The 16,677-nt window shown below is 40.3% G+C and overlaps 1 protein-coding gene across 1 annotated transcript; it reads left to right on the plus strand.

The window, feature by feature from the left end:
* Positions 1-1,103: 1,103 nt before the first annotated feature.
* On the plus strand, positions 1,104-14,405 carry tsc22d2 (TSC22 domain family 2). Its single transcript, XM_077717065.1, has 4 exons — positions 1,104-1,161; positions 1,246-3,446; positions 11,616-11,667; positions 12,466-14,405. The coding sequence occupies exons 2-4, from the start codon at positions 1,984-1,986 to the stop codon at positions 12,751-12,753; spliced, it is 1,803 nt and encodes a 600-aa protein (XP_077573191.1). The 5' UTR covers positions 1,104-1,161; positions 1,246-1,983; the 3' UTR covers positions 12,754-14,405.
* The last annotated feature ends 2,272 nt before the right edge of the window (positions 14,406-16,677 follow it).

A 16,677-nucleotide genomic window follows, 5' to 3' on the forward strand; every position in this document is an offset into this window, starting at 1 on the left:
TTTTTCCCCTGGACTTTGTCCACTCCTCCTAAAATATATAGTTAATTGTCTAATAGTACAAAATAATAAGTTTAGAACAGGGGTGTGCATAGGCCATGGACCATTGGAATAAAGCGGAGACGTGGAGAAAGCATTTCATACACTTACCAGAAACATGAGTTACTATACATATATTGCATAAGACTTTGTTTGGTTAAAATGGCAATGAATTCGTTCAAACTAACTGGATGGATAACACTCCATGGTGTCCTCCACCTGGTGCCCATAGTTGGCTGGGATAGGCTCCTGCACCCCCCACAGCCTTGGTAAAATTAAGTGGTACATAAAATGAATGAATGAAATGATTAGAATGGTGGAACAGGTGACACAGGAGGAATTAAACATGGGCTTTGTGGCAGAAAATTGACAATAAATTAATTCATACCATCACAGCTACCATTACACAGGGAAGAATCAATAGTATGGCATTTTCCTTTTTACTTTTTGAATGTCAGGCCCTCATCTTGTGACAAATTCTTCTGTGGTCAAGTGTTGCACAACAAACTAGCAACTGTCAGCCTGTTGCCTATATGAATAATGAGTTATAAAGAAAAAATAAATAGCACTCGGTTGGATTAATTCATTTGAATAAAGTGAGACTGAATATGGAAACAAAAGTCTATGCTGGTCTATCATTTTAAGATATCCCTAAAGTTTTACAATTGTCAGAATGCACTTGTACTACTTGTATATAAAAGTGCAACAAAACAGCATATCAAATTTAGTACATTTTTAATAATATGAAAAAATATATAATAAATAAATAATTGTCCAACCAACCAACCAAGCTGTCAGAAAATGATGACGTTCCAAAATTGGCCAGGGTCGCCTCTGATTGGACACCCAATTTCATGGCGGTCAAAAAAATGATAAAATAAAAAAATGTATTTTAATTCTCAGTGCCGCGACACGTCATAACAGTCAACGGCGTGTGTATAAACTATTTTTTAACAAACCAGAAAATATTACTGTTCCAAGATGGCCGCAAATTTTATGATGCCGCAGACCCCTATATGTGGCATCTTGGATATTAACATCTATGCCTCTGAAATCCTATTAGTAATAGTGTCAAATATGTTGTGTCATTAAAATTGCTAACGAATTGAAATATATCGGACACAAGTAAGACCTTTTTTCTTCTTTCATTGGAAAATATTTCCTACGCTTGGGGAAACGTGTATATGACCTTTTTTTTTTTTTACCCAGGATGCACTTGGCTCATGCCATCTTGTCTGCTGGAAGAGAAGCAGGCAGACAGCAGCAGCTAGCAGCCAGCCAGGCAAGCAGGCAGACACCCAGCAAGCAAGCAGAAGTAAGCTCCCAGTTTCTGTGCGCCTGTGGCTATCTTGTCAGCTAACAGCCACGAGTGACTTAGGACCCGAAGAGGCACAATTTGCAACGACTTTTGGCGTGTTTTTTCTCACTCCTTGCTCCTGATCTATACTTTGTCCACGAAGGAGCCGAGAGGATTGTTTACATTATGATTCCACACCTGTTGGTATTGGGGCAGGCGAAACTCGCTCACTTGAGCTAATTCGGCTAGTGAGTCGGCATATAGAAGAATACAGAGAAGTGGGCTCGTACGCCGACCCTGCCGCGGACTGAAGTTCCGGGGACACCCCCTGTTCAGCTCTGACAAGGGCCTGCTTGCTACGAACTTCTGGGACACAAGGGCGGCTGGCCGGGTGTTTGAAAGAGGCCGGGGCGGAGGTGCAGGGATCGGACAACCCGCAACGTCTCAGGAGTTTGGGAAAGACTTGGACTGTGCTTGCGACTTTCCCCCCCGATCACCTTAGCGAGAGAACCTGCGGTAAAACGGTATGGAAAAGTGCTGTGTCGATACGGCTTGGTGTATTTTTCTCATTCAGTGAATTTATCAGCAAGCCGCGACTTACGGGGCTACGTCGCATGTGGGACTGCACCGACTAGTCAGAGCAAGCCACCATGTCGAAAATGCCAGCGAAAAAGAAGAGTTGTTTCCAGATCACGAGTGTAACGCAGGCTCAGGTGGCGGCCAACAACACGGCGGACGACACCGAAAGTCTGGACGACCCAGACGAGTCCCGAACAGAGGACGTGTCGTCGGAAATATTTGATGTCTCCCGAGCTGACCTTGCTGTTTGTGATAGAAGTTCATCGGAGGAAACCTTAAATGTTGTGGGAGAGGCGCAAGAGGGCCAGGCTGCTTTGACAGCTCCCTTCAATGCGTCTGCCCCCAATGATAAAAGTGCTGGCAGTGGCGGCTTGCCCCCACATAATACACCAACAAGTGTGGCCGCGGTAGCCACGACTCAACCTGGTGTGCCGACACCTGCTGCCACAGTCTCCTCCACGGTCGCTCCTGCTAATACCTGCAGTTCTCGTTTCAGGGTCATTAAATTAGACCACGGTACCGGAGAACCCTTCAGACGAGGGAGATGGACTTGCACTGAGTTCCACGACAAAGACACAGATTCGAATGGCAGTCGGACTATGGATAGCATCAAGCCGTCTGCAACAGTCGATGTCAATATAGAACGGGACAGTGGAATAGGGACTGTTGTGGTCTCTGCCAGTACTTCCTCCTCGCAGGCTTTGGATAGCATTTTAGACAGCGGCCACACAGCGACACATGCCACTCATTCTTCTGAGACTGTGCAACAAGGCTTTGGCACGGTCCCTCAAATAGGGAGCGGAACAAGTGCCTTTCAGCCCACAGGGTACTCGTCAAAGCATACGCAACATGCTCAGGTCAATATGCAACCTGCTGCTCAAACCTTTCTCTCCAATAACCCCAAAGGTCTGCACCAAGGCTCCTTACAGCAGAAGGCTCCCATCATGTCTCCTGTCACACAAGTCCAGCACTTTCCTTATTCGAACCATCCTGCAGGCCAGCCAGATTACGGCCAGCAGCTCTTTGGTTCAAGCTCTCTTCCCATAAACCCTCACGCTGTAGGCCCCTCGTCTCTTATTGTGCCAGCTGGTTCAGTAGTCCAGGGGCTAGGTGTTGAGGCCCCCTCATCCCAGGGCCTCCTGCTACACATCGCACCAGTAGGAGGGCAGCAGCCACTTGTCAACCATACACAGCTGTCGGCAGGGTTAGGTCTTGCTTCCACATTGTCTGTCACCACCAGTGTCCTGAATGTGACCACTACCACCAGTACTCCTACAGGTGGTGCGAGTCAGGTGCTTGCTGCCGGAGGGATTATTCAACCCCAAGGGACACATGTGGGTGCCATTCTCTCTGGATTCAGTAACCAGGGAGAAGATGGTCAGCCCAATTTTGAAGTCCTACCTCAGTCCGGTGGCATTGTGGTGCCAGTGAAAGACAGTATGAAGCCCTTCATCACAGATGGTCTCGTCCTTCCCAGCCCCGCTGTCAACAGCCTGTTTGGCATTCATATAGCAATGGATGGCGATGATAGCAGGTAAGAGGATGTGTTGTGATCTATCCATGTTGAACCGTTGAAGTTGGCAGAACTAACAAAGTTGGAATTTTTGGAGGAGTTTTTGATGGTGAAGTGCAGTGACCCAAAACTGCTTTCAGAAATATTTTACAGGAACATTGCCGGGTAATGTGACCTGGAATCTACTGGGCTCGTGTCTATCAGACATACGGATTGTACTGGTACTCTACTCAGCCACGTTTAAACTAGATGGAGATGTGGTGGTACTTGGCAGCTTTCGTATGCAGCGAGCAAAAAATACGGTATTTAAAAAAAGAAATGTTTAATACTGTACTTTATTTAAGAGTAATGATAGTGTTAAAGCTGTGCCTAATTTCTTTGTGGCTATGACAATTTTGCAATGCTGTATACTTTGTTTATACTTGGTATAATATTTATATATCTATATATAATATATTTCTAATCTTTTAGTTCACGCTGTTGCTGAGCAGCACAGCGTTGTCATTTGCTTGAATTACTTTTGTGGGACCCCTGGACTCTTCAAAGTCATATTTACACAAAAATTTCAAAGAATCACACTCGATTCAGTCAATTTTACTTCTTTCAACACAACCAGAAATAGGCACACTGAATTAGTTTCTTCCATTACGTTCACACTTAAGAGAAAACTGGCAGTGACGGGATGGAGTCTTAGTCTTTGCCATTATCAATGCAATTCAAAGCATTGCATGGTTAACATACGACATCCTTTCTAAATGCGGTGACCCCCCAAAATGTTAAACAGCCTATAAGGGTAGAGTTTAGGGAGGTGTTAACGATTAACAAATACAGCAACAAGTAAGTAAAAGCCTGATTTGTATTTTATTCCCTTGTGATTGAGGGATACCCTTTTGCCCTTTTGGCTCAAAAACTGGATGAATGTTGAGTTTCTACTTGTCTACAATACTCCCCCCACATACGGAATTTTCAGGAGCTGTCAGATAAATCGCTTATATTCATTCTTTTATTATCTGTACCACTTCTGCTCACAAGCTTTGCGGGGGGTGCCGGAGCCCATCCCTGCAGCATCACTACAACGCGCTTCATAATGTGCACAACTCAGGAACTTTGTCTATGTTGTTCCAAATATCAAAGAAAGGAATGGGTGGTGCCACTTTCTTGTTCAGATAGTCAGGCAAGAAAAGTGACGGAAAGTGGCTTTCCATCAATGGACGTTTCTGTAGCTATGACAATTTTGGCAGCTGTACAGGCAGTACAGGGTAGGACTCGGTGACGTTTACATTACTCACACACACGCACACACCTGTGTGTATGTATGATGACATGGCAGGATGATATGCCCTGTGGTAGGTTGCTCACTATCAGTTATGTCTGTTTGTGTTGACACGTCAGTGAACTTAGGTGTTGGTTTGTTTCTTGACTCATTTTTTTAAAAAAAAAAAGTGCAATTCATTTGAGTCATAAATCACTGTTAAAACATGGATAATCCAGAACATTTTTGGTTAACATTTATCCATCATCCATTTTTTGTTTTGTTTTTCCTAAGGGGTGGAATGCTATGTGTCATCACAATTATGTTAACATTGAGATCAGGTTAACCGTCTGCCATATCTCAAAGAAAAAAAAGGTAAAAACTTGAGGCCCTGACATTTGTTATGGCTGATTGTCACCACAAAGCCTTCCGCAAGCACATGTACCTGAGTGACAAGAATGGTTATAGTTTGATGTGCAGTGATTTGAAATAAGTTACAAAATGTCTAACTGTGAAAGGTTTGAGCACACCATCATTTTGTTTACAATTCAGTGGTGGACTTGACTTGACAGTTTGCTATACTTTTTCAAATATTCCAAATCCAATCTCCTCATTGTATTGCAGTCATAAGAACAGACTTATTATTGTGTTTAATTTTTTTGACTTCTGAGAATGGTATTTTTGTTGACGATAGTATTAACGAGTATTGCAATAATTAGGCCAAGTTAAATATATTTTAAGTTGTGGAGGTGATAAATGTGCTGAGTTCTTTTTGATTTAAGTGCTGCATCATCAATATCGTACTGTTGTGATAGGTGCAAAACCCTGTTGTGATGGTGATGTCTTATATACGTTTAATAAAGTTAAAAAAAACTCGGGGTAGACATCAGAAAAGAAACCCACAGCATATTGGAAAAACTCCCATATTGGTCAGATATCTGAATGTGCATGTTATGTATTTATAGTCGTGTGTGCATGTGTGCTGAGTGCAACTTATTCTCTGTTCTCCCTTTTTGGCCGTGCAAGTCGCAGGGTGTGTATATGGGTTGAACTGGAGAGTTGAGCTTGGGGATATGGGCATCTGTTGCAAGTGGTAAATGGGTTGGCCGCCAGAGCTTGTACACAAGGGAGTAGCTTATTTTCCAATGATAGCTTGCCCGCCTTAACTTCCAAGGGACAAATTCCTAAAAGCTCTGAATGGCATGGATTGTCGTTTTGAGTTTATGGCTCTTTGCCAACCTGCTCTCAGGCAACAGGACCACTTGCTGAATTCAGGCCTATATGATACAACTCAAGCGTCCCAGCGGCTGAGTGGTTAAATTGTGAGTTCAAATCCAAGTCAGTCTACCTGTGTGGAAATTGCATATTATCCCCGGGTTGCATAGGTTTTCTCCCGGTACTCTGGTTTCCTCCCATGGTAGGCTGATTGAACGCGATAAATGGCCCTTAGGTATGGGTGTGAGCGTGAATGATTGTTTGTCTCCTTGTGTCCAGTGATTGGCCGGGCACCATTTTGGGGTGTCCTCCAGCCCTCAAGTCAGCTAGAATGGGCTCCAGCACCACCCGTGACCCTAGTGAGGGTATAGCGGTTCCGAAAATCAGAATACACGACTCCTATGCCAGATGGTGATTCTAGGTTCACCTTTTAATTAGGGAAAGTCACTGCATTTGAGTACTTTGGGACCATATATAAAGAAGGCCGTTTTGAAGAATAAAGATAGAAATCTTTTGGAGCTAGATGAACTGAAATTGAATAAATTAGTTAGGCTGGCTCTTTCCAGTGTTAAAATAGATGTTGAATTTTTGTTTCAGATGGGGGAGGTGGCATGACTTTTAAGTGTTTAAGGTCGTACTCCATACATTTTTCTGAACGATATCTTTTCGCGAGCTAGATTTAAGTATTATTTTTGTTAACGATAACAAATATATTTCATTGACTAACTTTTTTTTTCATGATTATAAAACGTGTGTGTTACGAAACTGTTGCTATTCACTGTAAATGTGTGAACTAAATAGTGTGGGCACAAGTTATATCATATTTTTATGCTGGCCCTTTATGAAAAATGCAAGCTATCTAATTAAATGTGTTGCCTTGTTTGTTTACTGTACAGCATGGTATTGCACCAAAGAGGTTAAATAAGCAGCACACACCCGATTTATATTGGCAGTTTGTAAGGATTCAATTCTAATTAAGATGGACTGGCCAAAGTGAATAAATATCTAAAACTCTACTATAATGTAGTATAGCAAACCATTAAATATGCTGCATGCTGTATCAGGACTGAGAATTGTGTAAACCATTGGTGTTTATTGGTTTTCCAAAATGCCACAACTGGTTAGACCCCTCTTTTGAGAGGTTATAGTATGTTAAGTATGCACAGCTAAATTCAAAGGGAGTCCATAGACCTTAGAGAACCTGTTGACAGCTGCCTGTTACCAGCCTGTACTTGCTGAAATAAGTAGAGTTATTCGAGCTAAGAATGATATTTCAATGCAGGTGTCTAACCTTAGGGATGTCAACAATTAATCTATGATCACTTTTTTTATCTGGAGTTTATTCCCAGCTGATTTCAGGCGAAAGGCGAACAACACCCCAAACTAGTTGCCAGTGAATGCTTGCCCAGCCATTTTTAAATATCTGCTTTTATATATAGATAATTTGTGTATGTATGTGTGCATGTATATATACATAGGTATACTGATTCCCTCCAATTTCGCAGATAATGTAACCCATATATCACAGCAGTAATCAAAAACCTGTGAAGTAATGTGTAAATACTTTGAGTACTACTATACTCACAGTGACAATAGCTCTTCTCTGCTTGATTTGAAAGATGATAGCCCCGTGCATTAAAATGAAGGTGAAAGTGAAGATTTACTGCACAGGTTATTGAGAGCCTTATTCCAAGTTAGGTAATGCGCGTTCGTCTTATTCGACCTTAGATAACCGTAACGCTAACCCAAGTAGGTGAAATCTTAGGAAGTGCCACATATGAGCGATTCCTCCCCTCAAAAATGTCAGTCCACAAAATGTTTTTGCAAAAGTCCTGGAGATTGTTGAATGCTTTGTTGGCAAATATGAGAAGGCCTTTATGTTCTTTTTTGTCTGTGGTTTGCCTTGGAAATCTCGCTTGTATGCCTTTTTTTTTGGGCCACTGTCTTTTTCAAGGTAGTGTCATAAGCACTGGCCTTAATTGAGGCCAGCAAGGACTGCATTTCTTTAGATTTCGCTCTAGGTTGTTTTGTGTGTTCCTGGATCAGTTGTTGTCACACTCTTGAAGTAATTTTATTTAGTTGACCACCCGTGGCCCAGACTGGGAAGGTTTGCCACTGTTCCCAGCTTTCTCCATTTGTGGTTAATCATTCTGACAGTGGTTCTCAGGCTCTCCAAAGTCTTGGAAATTGCTTTGTAACCATCCTGTTAGATTTCAATCTTTGTTTTTCAATACTTATTGATTTTTTTGGGGAGCCATAATGTTCTAGAGATCTTGTCTGACATGTATATTTGTAATTTCTTGATTCAACAAAATTCATGGCAATCAAGATTCATCTGGCCATTTATGACAGCTCAAACGTTCCATTCTGATAACTAAGGGAGGGCAATTACTTTTGCACATAGGACCAATATGTATGTGTGTGATTATTTATTAATTATTTTTTTAAATAAACTGCACTCATTTATATTTTAGTTTATTGTGCTATTGAAAATGGTTGTGCGATATGTTCAAATAACAGAAATCTGGACAAATATTATTTTGCCGCACTAGTGGAAAATATACTTTGATTTGAATAATTAGAAGGAAACTTTGCTGGCATCATCTGGTGAGCTATAAAAACTGCACTGTAGTGAATGAAAAAGAGCAGCAGTGAGTCAAACATTAGTGAGTATGCTCCTCTGTTGTTGTAGTCCCCACTCTCTCAATTGTTTTGAAATAAAATCACCGTGGGGGGTGTTATCGCTGAAACACTGAGGTTTCATTTACCCAGCTGCCTCCCCCCACCCTCTGGGACTATTTGTATGCTTTCGGAGAGGGACGTGTGCCGTTCCATCTGTGCCCTAGTAGAGCTCATTGATCTATGTGACGCCACGACCTGTCGTCTGATGTTGTGGCCTATTAGTTTCATGCCTAAATTTTATCAACATCTACTGTGCCAGCAGGTCATGCTTCTTGAACACATGTTACTCACAAAATTTGGTACTGAACCCATAAGATTGTAGAAGCATATTGCCAGAAACACCCTGTAGCCCTCTGTATAAGACCTTAACGTGTCGTGTCACAGCATGATGCTGGCTCTCACACAGATGTGTGGTTGTTGAAGCACTGGCCGTGAGGCCGGAGGTGTCCGCAGATGGAATGTGCTGAGGGTCCTCGTTGCATGTGTAGATGCAGCTACAGTCTGCCGACAGGCCCGCGTAGATGTTAGCGCAGCATGGGGTGCTTATATAAACCACCACATGTCTTCCCCCTCGAATAAAATGTACTGGTTACTTTGTTTTGGTTGGAAACGGAATGGCAACAAATTAGATCAGGGGATTTTTGCTGCGTTCATCCGAGAAGAATCTCAGTCCCTAAACTCATTTGAATCCAACCGCCATTCATGTCTGTTGTTAGAAAAAGACAAGTCCTTTCAGGTAAAGGTGAGCTTTCTAAACCTTTTTCCTTTTTCTCTAGTTGAAACTAATGTCAATGCTTATTTTTTTAACTGTTTAATTCCTCAGTCAGTCCTTTGATGTAGGATGAGGTTCTGTTTATTTTTAGTCTACACAAATTAGTTGATCTCTATTTTATTGTATGAATTCCGTTGTGATTTTAGGGGATGGGTGATGTGACTGGTCTTTGGGGAGATGGATGAATAGGTCACATAGTGGGAGTTCAGATTTGGTTTTCTTCATATTTAAACACATTCATCGAAAACAGGATGTGTAAGTGCTCAAAAGCCTGGTGAACAATGTGCCTGGTTTCTGTGTTTGTGCCATTTATTACAGCAACCAAATTGCAGCTTTTACAGACATTGTAAATTCTGCTCATCTGCTACAGGGGCACTTAAAATTTAGTAGTTAGTGCTGCAACTACTTCTACTAGCCTAAAGTATACTAAGTGTCACCTTTCCATTTTATTCTTCCGCTGGCATAAGCACATTTAAAAATGATTTTGACTGTTTACATATATAATTGAGTTCATATGTTCGCATTATATTATTACTCACTCACCATAAGTTTCCACCTCTAATCAGTGGGCGAAATAACTGAAAATATTTAAAAAAAAACAACAACAACAAAAAGAAGTAAACCTTGCTTACAAAATATTAAGTGATGATACGGAAGACTTTGAGGAAATAAGTGGTCAGTGGTAAAGACAATTGATCAAAGAGTAATAATTTAGGCTGGTACTCGGGTGTTAACGTGAACTATTTCTATCACACTGAGGAGGAAAATAGAACTTGTTTAACAGAAGAATTTCTATGTGGGGTAGGCGTGCTGCCTACTGAACTCCACCCCTGTATTTAGTTCCCATGTGACCACGCGAGCTGCTTTTTAAGACAGCCCTCACTTGTAGCCTGCATTTGGATACACAGCATAGAATCAGATCAGTTGGAGAAGTAATAACTGAAAAGAAGCTATCTGTAAAATTTCCAATTTGGGGGCCCAAAACTGCTAAAATGCGCTGCACAATGAGTTACAGTTTGTCTTGCTCTCCTGGGTCTTCTCCAACATATTCAGGACGCCTGATGCACTATCGAGGGAGATGCGGCAGGTAAAAACAAAAACAAAACAAAAAACATACAAAAATGTTTTCCTACTTTTGAGGCTTGTTAAGTTTTAGCAGGCTCTATCCAATGTTGTATGACGTCCTATTTTTTGTTAAGCTATGTATAACTTGAATCTCCATGTATGCATTTGTTTAAGGGTTGTTTACGTGCGCTACGTGCGGGGGTCGTGCAGCGCGCTAGACGTGCGCTCCAGCACGGCGCGTCTTGTTAAACAAACAGTTGCACATTCCAGTCAAATCTTTTTCTAAATGTTTTTGTTTGTTTGTTTGTTTACAGTACCCACAAGTAGACAGCATAGTTGATGTGAAAACACTGTTATGCAACAAATCATTACTTGTCATTTGTATGCGCGTCACCATCATGTAAACACAGATTCTTCTATTAGCTCTGATCCAATAATGTAACTAAAAAGGCTGTTGAACATATTTTTCAACACCAAAAAAAAATGTTACACAAAAGTGATGACAAAAATTAACTGTTGTTCCTCTGACAAACAGAAGTATTGTTGTTTTGTATTTATACTAGCATATGATATTAAATTGTGCCTGTCACTAGTTATACCAACAGTATTTTTTAGGACCAATTAACACCTTGTTGTGAATTAATGACATTGATTTGACATTTGTTGCAAACATAAACTTGTATTATTTTTTTATTCATTTTTATTCCTGTAGACTTTTTCAACTTGGTTTGGCAAGCTATATTTGCAGTAATTGAAAGAGAGATGACTTGTTTTCTTTCAGGCTTACTGTATTTGTGCTTTAATCCAATGTGCCCAATTGAATAGGATATGTATTTGCAGAGTAATTCAGTTCATAACTACTGACGTATTTGGTGTAATTAATTTCCCCAGTTGCCCAGTGGTCACTAAATTGTATTGAGAGAAAAGCAAAAAATCTGTAAATCAGCTTTGGGCTGACTGTCCACAACACATTTAACAACTATTTGTGTCCTTATTCTTGACCATGTGTGGAAAAAAAAATAGCTCGTGTTATTTGTTTGTCGTCTCTTGGCAAAAACTATACTGAGTCGGTACCCTCAGGAGGTGGTCGTGTTCTGCTAAAAGAAAATGACAGTATAATTTTTGTGCCGTGCCATTGCAAATTATGTGGTACAAAATACTATATGTCTCATGTTTGTTTTTTGTTTTTTTTTTCCCTCCGCAGTGCATCCGGTGCCAGCGTTGTCGCCATTGACAACAAGATCGAGCAAGCCATGGTAAGTTTACACATCACTTAAAAATTAAGTGAGGAAAAGTCAGCCGGTTTTTCTGTTCCCAGATTAAATAAAACATGTAGCTATACAGATGCTCCCCTACTTACAAACGAGTTACGTTCCCGAGCGATTGTTCATAAGTTGAATTTGTTCATAAGTTGATTCAGTGCTATATTTTGTATAATCATTTATGTTTAAGGCCTATATAAGTATATTGAAGGTTGATATAAGTGCATTTGTATGTTTAAGGCTTGTATAAGTAACCAGCATTGGTTTGTACTGAAAAAAAAACATTTGATCAAATGGAGAGAATACATACAGTACTGTATACATACATTAGAGAGAGAGAGAGAGAGAGAGAGAGAGAGAGATTTTCTAGAAGCTACCTCACTAGAAGCCTTTTGCTTTTCACTAAACATATTAAATAATGGATGCACGAGATATTTAATGATAAAAATGAAAAAGGTTCTTTACGCACTAGAGATACGTTCACGCACTTCCACAATGCAACGAACTGGCCAGAGGAAGGTGGATGCTGGGTGAGCTGAGCTCTCACAGCGCCAGGCGTCGGTATTAGCGGCGAAAAGAAGCACTACTCGAATACATAAACATAACTCGAATGTTCGTAAGTAGGGGAGCGTCTGTATTACCTGTTTAGAGAAACATTGTTTTTATATATATATATATTTTTTTATTTGGAGGCTTTTAGCTTCAATACAAATATCTCACAATTTAGCATTAAATGTGAGTACCGTACTTTAGTTTTAAGAGCAATAATGAGGATAATCATTCTATTGTCAGGATTTGGTGAAGAGCCATTTGATGTACGCCGTCCGCGAGGAGGTGGAGGTGCTGAAGGAGCAGATCAAGGAGCTGTACGAACGGAACTCCATGCTAGAGCGCGAAAATGCCGTACTCAAGTCGTTGGCCAATTCGGATCAGCTCAACCACCTTTCGAGCCACGGCAGCACGTCGCCGCCGCAACAGCAACAACAACAACACTCAGCCGTAACAAACAGCAACAACCCTTTGACGCACCATGACACAACGCAGAGTGTCCCCCACCAGCCTAACATCACCTCGGCGTGATCCCACACCCCAGAGCATCCACCCATCCACACGCTCAAAAGCATACCGTCCCTTCTGCGTTGCGCTAAATATGCTCCATTTAAAGAAAATAGTGACATCGTCTTGAAAGAGAGCTGACATCAGCCCTTGAAAAGTCTTAACGTGGCTACAAGTTGATGTCGATTGCAGGGACAAGAGTGCCGAATTGTGCCGCAACAACGCGGCACATGATCTGTGGGAAGGCCCAAGTGGCAAATAAAGCTCCTGCCACGTTCAACGTGACCTCTCTTTCAGCACGCACACGCCACATCACTCTCAGTCATCGGAAGTGGCCAAGGGATGAGTCATCAGCGGCGGTGTCCGGCGGAGCAAATAGAGTGCCTCATTCATGAAATGCTGCAACAACAAAAAAAAAAAAAGCTTATATTAGTTGTTGTTTCCTCAGAGCCATCATTCTTTGACATGTACCATTTTCATTATTAGTTCACCTTTAGTATTTGCATTTATTTATTTCAGGGCTGCTATTTTCATAATCTCACAAACATTGTCACAAAAGACGAGAATGTCTGTCGTTTTAGAATCTGTCATCTTATCTCGGTAGTCTCTCACAAACAAGCGTCAGTAAGTAGGACAGACGGTAGGAAGGAAACACTAAAGCAGAAATGATGTGAGTTGAAATCCAGGTTGAATGTATATTTTGTAAAGTATTAAGAGTGAACAAGGTATGTACAGTACAGACGAGATAAAATGATAAGATTATTACATATGTGCCGGGAGGTTTTGATAAAACAAACTATTCTGTAGGCGTTCTTGTCTAAATGGTGGCAAAAGAAATAGATTAGGGGCTTGGTTTGGGGATGAAAAACTGTGAAATTGTTGGACCTACTTTATAACCAAAGACTCAAAGCTGTGTAAGTCTACCCCACCCCACCCCCCGGTGTCACATCTTTATTTTTTTTAAATGCACACTTTCTCCCTTTTTGTTTTTGGCTATTTTGCATGAACTGCATGCCCTATAATCAAACCACTTAATGTCATGTTTTTAATCCAGCACTCAGTTTGTATTCTCGGTCAATGGCTGTCTTTGGCTATAATGTTTGATTAAAAGTGAAAGGGAACAAAGTCAGCAGAGTTTGGGACAGAAGTGAGAAAAGGAGCCATTTTTGTTACATTGCAGATTTTTTTCTTAATTGTATTTAACAAACTCAGCATTTAGATTTTGATTACGGTTCCAACACACCCCTAAAAAACACACCAACAATTTCCCGAGAATTAGACCAGAAGGAACAATCCAATATTTCTTGCCTTTTAAGCTACAACAGTTAAAATTTCCGCATTGGGATATTCCTTTTCTGTCTTGTTTCTTGTGCCTCCTTTTGCGTCACCTGCTGTGTCAGGGTATACCCATAGGCTATTGTGGCTTAAACCAAACCAAAATACTGGGTGATTGTACAATGAGTTATCTTGCTACAGGATGGACTTTTTTTGTTTTTTTTTAAACAAATGGGTGTATTCTGCTTTTCATTTTGTGTTTAATTTGAAGGAGCCGCGTACATACCACGTGTACTGTATGGAAGTGATCACTGAGCCTTGGAGAAAATCTTAACGATGCCCTTGTAATGTGCTGTTCAGATTTTAGTTTTCAGACAATAATAAATTACTGTTTTATTAAGGATGTGTGTATGTTTATTTTTCATTACACTTCATGAAATAGGCAAAAAAATACCTTTATTACATAATAGCTGCTGTCAAAATACATTCATACACTCACATTTTAACAAAAACTGTTTACATATATAAAGTTTATGTAATTTGAGGAGACGCAAGTAACCAAAACAGCTGTATGTAACCATTTTGATATATTTGATTAACCTATTAAAAGCCACATCTGACTTACACAAAACAGATGGATAATTACATTTGCCATATTATGTCACAAGCAAGGTGTTTTTCAGTTTGGAAATACATTGGAAAAATACCTGAATTCTGATGAAAGTATGTAAACCGTCAAGTTCATATTTGTTGGAAATTTTCCAGAATGCATCCTTTATATAAGACTAAAATATTTTTTTGGGTTCACCGAGTACTGAATGCAAAGATGCAGTTTAAGGTTTATGTGTTTATCAACATTTCCACAGGTGGATTCCAAGAACAGCTAGAATATTAATAACCACCTTCCTTTATCTGTCATCGCTTATATTTTGGAGTTGTACCAGTACTATAATTTTGCCGGTGGTGAAGTACATGGCAAATTTAACGCTGACAAGAATGAAAGACGGCTTTGGCAGAGGCATGTGTGCAATGCTGAATGAGGTCGTGCTAGGCTACTGTATCTGTACTTGTCAAAAAGATGTCATTCGCATGTACACATAATTACTAATGGATTATTCACAACACCCTGCCACTGACTCATCGAAGCACTATATTTTTAAATGCTAATTTGACTAAACAGTAAGGACAAAAAATAATAAAAAAACCTTTCAAGAACATGCATGCCCCCTCAGCGTTTTGTCTCATTGCAAATCGTCAAAAGAGGTCATATCGAGGTAATACCAGACCTTGTTGGTGTGGCACCTTTGTTTCCCCGAAAGCAGCTGTTTCTACGAAACATTGTTTGTTTTTAAGGTTTATCAGCGCCTTCATGTGAATTTATTTGTCCTTTTAAATGTTTCACGAATCAGTTTAGTGTAATCTAGTTAATGATCAGATAGTCCTAAAAGAATCTCTAATGGGATTTGGATGTCTCAGTTTAATGTAGTTTATGCAATCGAGTTGCATAAATTTGTTTTTTTTTCCTGCTGTGCGATGTAACGGTGATTTCATACATTCATTTTCTGAACCAATTTATCTTCACTCGGGTCACGGGGGGGTGCTGGAGCTTATCCTAGCTGACTTTGGGCCAGAGTCGGGACACACACACACACACTGAATCCGTGGCCAGCCGATCGCAGATTGGCTCTCCACCGATTCAGGGTGTTCTCCGCATGGTCCCCGTAGTTAGTTGGGATAGGCTCCAGCACCCCTTGCAACCCTAGTGAGGATAAGCGGTTCAAAAAAATGAATGAATGAATGTTACAGAGCTCTTAATTGCATGGTGTTCTGACACGCCTCTGTTATCTACGGCGTTGAGTCACACGAACCTTGGAACATTTTGCTCCCCAGCAACTTTGTCATCAACTTGCTCAAACTCGTCTCGACTCCTTTGACATCTTTTTGTGATTTACCAGATTTAAAGGTTATCTGTGCTCAGCCAATCAATTGCAATGCGAGGTATTAAATGAATTCTCACCGCTAAACATCAATATTTTCTTTAGCTTGAACCTTCTATCCAACATCTGACGCCAAATTAGGTCACCCCAATGCAACACAGATGTGTATGTTTTCAGATTGACTTATATGTATACATACACAAAGTATATATTATATACATACATATACACTGCATAACTCAATTACTCAAACTCACTTTGGATTTGTTCCATATTTTCCCTATTCAGAACAATAGTGTATTTATGTTTGAGCTTGTTAAGAAAATGTAGCATAACATTCCTTTTTTTTTTTAAACTTTTGTAGGGTAATAACAATTAATATCTGACTTTAGTTCTGTTTTGACTTGAAATAAAATGTAGTATTTTCAAGCCTTTGTCCCTAATCAGAATAAATGGTAATCTGACTTGAATCTCTTTAATGAAATCTGCAATTATTCTGATCAATACTGTTTGAATCTGAAACAAGGCACACAGTTACAACTGTTAGTGTGCCTTTTGAAATTGTAAATTCAGCAATGTTATGTGAAATTTCCTGTTTGAAAGCATTCACTTGGATCTGTTTGATCCAGTAAGCTAATATAATAAAATTTCCGCTCTCTTGCCTCACTACTTAACATTGGCAGAAAATCACCAGCTTCATATTAAAAAGACACGGAATGTGAAATATCTCAACGTC

This window comes from Stigmatopora nigra, chromosome 5 (genome assembly GCF_051989575.1).
Source record: "Stigmatopora nigra isolate UIUO_SnigA chromosome 5, RoL_Snig_1.1, whole genome shotgun sequence".
Lineage (NCBI taxonomy): Eukaryota > Metazoa > Chordata > Actinopteri > Syngnathiformes > Syngnathidae > Stigmatopora > Stigmatopora nigra.